Here is a 4,403-nt window from a genome sequence, read left to right as displayed (position 1 = left end):
TGACTCCAGCATGTCAGGATTTTTATTAAATTTAAAAAAACAATAAAAATTAAAAAAATATATATGGGTAGTTATAAAAATTCTCTCACTGGAAATATTAAATATAACATTTTTAGAGAAGAATACAAATTTTTTTATTATTATTTGATGAAAATCGTCACGTGGATCGAAATTTTTCCCATATTTATCACTCTGCATACGTCTTAAATAATTTGTGGTTAATATTTGTTGTTTGAAACTTAAAAAAACAATTTTCAAATTAAAATGTCAAATTATCCAAACGTTTCCGTTAATTAACTTATATTCAACAACAGGGCTGTCAAAGGCCGTGGATTTTTTGCGATCGAGAAAAAACCAGGCTATGTCCGTGAAATGTACCATTTTAAATCTAGTATTTACTTTGAATTTTAAGAAATTCATTTAAATTAAAAAAAAATCTAGTTGAAATTAAAAAAATGTAAATCCTTACAAATGAAATGATTTCAAATTTAGATACTAAAAATTGTACATCAGTTTCAAATTGAAAACCTCAATAGTTAAAAAAATTTAAGTTTTCAATATTAAATGTTTAATTTTAAAATTGTTCCGAATTAAATTAGCTAGTTTAGATATTTTCTTTTGAATAACTTCACATTATAAATTGTTTTGAAAATTGAAATTTGAAAGTTTAAATTATCTGGAAAAAAATTTGAAACCCTACAAATCATCAGGAATGTTTTTGTGGGTGTTAAGTGGTCACTCTGTATTTGTAATATTGCTCCCTTTTAAAATGATTTATATTTCAGAGCATTCATTCTTTTTTGTAGGAATATCGTTGCTGCAGTTTTTAAGAACAGAATTAACGAGAGGCTATCATCTCGAGCAGGACGAAGAAAGGTTCTCTGCTCAGAGGGAAAAAATGTATTCTTTTATGAAAATACCTAGAGAGGTGGAAAAATTTATGACTTATGGATTCTTTCAGGTAAAATAATTCTTTCGAAAAAAGTGATACATAATAATATTCTATTTCCTATATAACCCTCTGGTGGCGCAAATTTTCTGGCGTATCGTTCAAGGCGCACCTAGTTATGTAGCTAACTATAACTTATTTCAGAGATGAAAAATGCCTTAAATACATATTTTTTTAACTTTTCAGGGGTAAATTGAATTTTTTAGAATGTCAGGAATACAATTGTATAAGTTTGATATTGATATTTTAATAAGGCAGATTAAAGTTGGGTGAAATAAAAAAAATCATAGTGTTTCGTAAGCTGTAGTATTTCATCTATAAGGTGGTATTAACAGGTTTTTATGTCATGAAAAAACTATATTTATTTTGCAATCTGAAAGTGGTAAATGAATGAGGGGGGACAAATTAAGTAGATATGAACTACTTTTATTAAACTCCTCATTATTTGTGTGGAATCCAGCCTATTGTATGAAAAAATGCAAATTTAAATGAAAAACAGACTTTTCTCTTATTCTACTGTATATTCTACTAGTCAGAACATTTTGTACCAAACAACGCGGCGATGCTGATTACGAGGTTTGTTCGGAAAGTTTCCGACCTTGTATTTTAACTTTGTACCTAGTTGTGCTATTGTCAAAAACAGGTGCTTATCATTTAGGGGGGACCTCCGTGAGGTCGTCATTGGCATTGACTTGTGCATCGTTAGTCTACTTGTGTGCGCAGTTGCACATCGCATTTCAGGATGACTGGACAAAGAGTGTACTTTAAATTTTGCTAAAAACTTGGCCACTTATGTTTGGAACGCATCTTTACAATTTGGTAAGTTAATGACTGATATGTGGAAAACTGGTGACTGGGTCTTTTATCACGACAACGCCCTGGCCATTCATGGCAGCTTATTCAGATATTTGTGGTGGAACACGACCTTACACAACTTCGAGAGCCCGCATATAGTCCTGACCTGGCTCCCTGTGATTTATGGCTGTTTCTTAAACTGAAGTATCCTCTAAAAAGAAAACGATTCCGAAAAGGGAATTTAAGGAGTGCTACCAAAAGTGGGAGGATCGCTGGAAGACGATTGTGGCTTCCATTTACAGTTTATACGGACGCTGTTTTGCGATCGAGCCGGGGTGCCTGCTTACCCAGGGGCGCCACTAGAGGGATAACTACAAATATCATTATTTATGTCTTATTCTTTTAGTGTGCTGATTCGTTCCTATTCGTTTATACATTCTTACCTTTAAGATTTATAATTGCTATGTGGGCAATAGTTACGAGGCCTCTTAAATATTGTTTGGGGTAAGTTCCAAAATTAATTTATCAACTTATTAAAAGTTGAAGGACAATATGAAAAATAAATAATGTTTTAATCGAATTTCCAGAGGTAAAAGAATTCGCAAAAAGGGAGAGCGATTTTTGAGACCTGCTGAAGTGTGTGATTTGCTAAAAGGAGTGGTGGTGTTAGGTTGCTGGGTAGCTACGTGGAAGGTAGACACTTCCATGATGTATCACTTGGTAAAGAGTCAATCTGTCATCAAATTATACATATTTTACAATATGCTGGAAGTAGGAGACCGGCTTTTTAATTCCTTTGGTCAAGACACCATAGATGCGTTGCTGTGGACTGCAACAGAGCCTCGATCTCGTTCTAATTCTACGCATTCTCAACACCTTGGCACGATACCTCATTTATTATTCGCTCTTGCCTATGTCTGTATCCTTTTAACACAGTAATCAAGTTTGAATATAAAGTTTTATGTTAATCAATTTCAATAATGTCGATTGGTTCAAAAAACTGCTACGAGAAGTTTCAAAGAACAGAAATTAAATTTTACTTATTCAGTCTTTTTAAATCGTTTTTTTTATACATGTGTAAAGGTGAGATATTTTTGAAGAATTCAACCTTAACTAGAAACGATAGTTTTGCATACAATATTGGTGTTATTTCAGGCGACAACGTTGAACGTGGCAATTAACAGTAGTAATAAGGCCCTACTTACAATCATGATGTCGAACAACGTAAGTTACCTTTTATTAAAAGTATTTATTGTTTAAACTTTTTATTTAATAAACATTTGCAAATCAAGACTTTTTGTTCTAGTTTGTCGAACTTAAAGGATCAGTTTTTAAGAAATTTGATAAGAACAACTTATTTCAACTGTCTTGTAATGATGTGAGGGAGCGTTTTCATTTAACTATGTTGCTTCTTGCCGTTGTTTTACAAACTATGAAGGAATATGCATGGCGGGCTGATCGTCTTGCAGTCCTTTTACCAGATTGCGTTATGCTTCTCGTGGCTGAGGTTCTTGTTGATTGGGTACGTATCACGAATAAAGTAACTTATATTTTAAGATTGTATATTATTCCAAGGAAGGTGATGTTGGAAACAAAATGAGATATATTTTTGTCAAGTATTTAAATTTTCTATTCATTTTGCGTTCTTTTGGAAAAAGGTGGATGTTTATTACATTTAATTAGTGTGCTATGGTCGAGGGTACTAAGAAATAAGCTTTAGAGTGATTAGACCCACTGTGTAAGCTTGCGGGTTCGATTCGCGCCTCCCACTATGGAAGAGCCTCGGCGGCCCACGCGGTAAACACTAGTCTAGTAAGAGAAAAAAGTTCCAGAAGTATTTCTCCAGGAGCTGGGTTGCGATAACTACGAAAAGGTAAGGTGGTACACTCCCCCGAAAAATTGAGGGGGGGGGGGGTCAAGATATTGGCGTTTTAATTCATTTTTAATTAATTCAATACTTTTGTTGTATTTTGGGGTTTTTCAAATTTTCAAATATATGGTTGGCTAGAAAGACGATTTACAAAGAGAAATTTCCTATTATCATTTTTTGATTCAATCAATTGTTAACATACAAAATTAACAATTACGTTGAAAAATGAGGAACAATAAATTTGTGATTATTTTGGTTAAAATCTTGATTACACAGGAAAAGCTTCGAACAAAAGTTGGACTACTCTCAGAGGAGAATTTTGGTCTAAAAGAACATTTTTTGATAAAAGTGTTCAATTTCGAGGAACATCTGTTAAAGAAATAAAAAGTTCAGATTCAGAATATAAAGGTAGTTTTCCTTGTAGGAAGCAATTTTATCAAGAAATTTCAAGGGATAAGAGATACTCCTTTTTGGGTCTACTTTAAGTTTCATAAAGAAAATTGATAATACTTTGTATTATAAATAATAATAAAATAAATCTCTTTCAGCTTGTAATAATCGCAGAGTCTTGTTTATTGTTCAATTTTATGTTTGTTGGTTAAAGCGTAATGGATCCTTATTGCTGTTATAAAGGAAAAATTTACCATGGCGGCATGCGGACCCCATAAGCTGTCCGAAATTTTGGGCAGTATTCATTTGATCGCGGCCTACCTGGTCGTCTTGCCATCTCCACTCGATTTCACGTCACGGCCCTGATTGAGCGTGAGCGCTGTGTCGAGCCTTGTCAGT

General features: G+C 33.3%; 1 protein-coding gene across 2 annotated transcripts in view; it reads left to right on the top strand.

Annotated features, from left to right (window-relative positions):
• LOC117167109 (protein TAPT1 homolog) overlaps positions 1-4,403 on the top strand; it is a 40,409-nt gene that overhangs the window by 24,425 nt on the left and 11,581 nt on the right. For both annotated transcript variants that reach the window (XM_033351764.1, XM_033351763.1), the window contains exons 2-6: positions 807-961; positions 2,151-2,248; positions 2,332-2,663; positions 2,871-2,968; positions 3,051-3,266. In XM_033351764.1, coding sequence (XP_033207655.1) covers positions 807-961; positions 2,151-2,248; positions 2,332-2,663; positions 2,871-2,968; positions 3,051-3,266 — 899 coding nt within the window. The remainder of the gene's footprint in view (positions 1-806; positions 962-2,150; positions 2,249-2,331; positions 2,664-2,870; positions 2,969-3,050; positions 3,267-4,403) is intronic.

The sequence above is a fragment of the Belonocnema kinseyi genome, chromosome 2 (assembly GCF_010883055.1).
Source record: "Belonocnema kinseyi isolate 2016_QV_RU_SX_M_011 chromosome 2, B_treatae_v1, whole genome shotgun sequence".
Classification (NCBI taxonomy): domain Eukaryota; kingdom Metazoa; phylum Arthropoda; class Insecta; order Hymenoptera; family Cynipidae; genus Belonocnema; species Belonocnema kinseyi.
The sequence above is the reverse complement of the archived record's forward strand: the minus strand, read 5'-3'. Positions and strand labels throughout refer to the sequence as shown.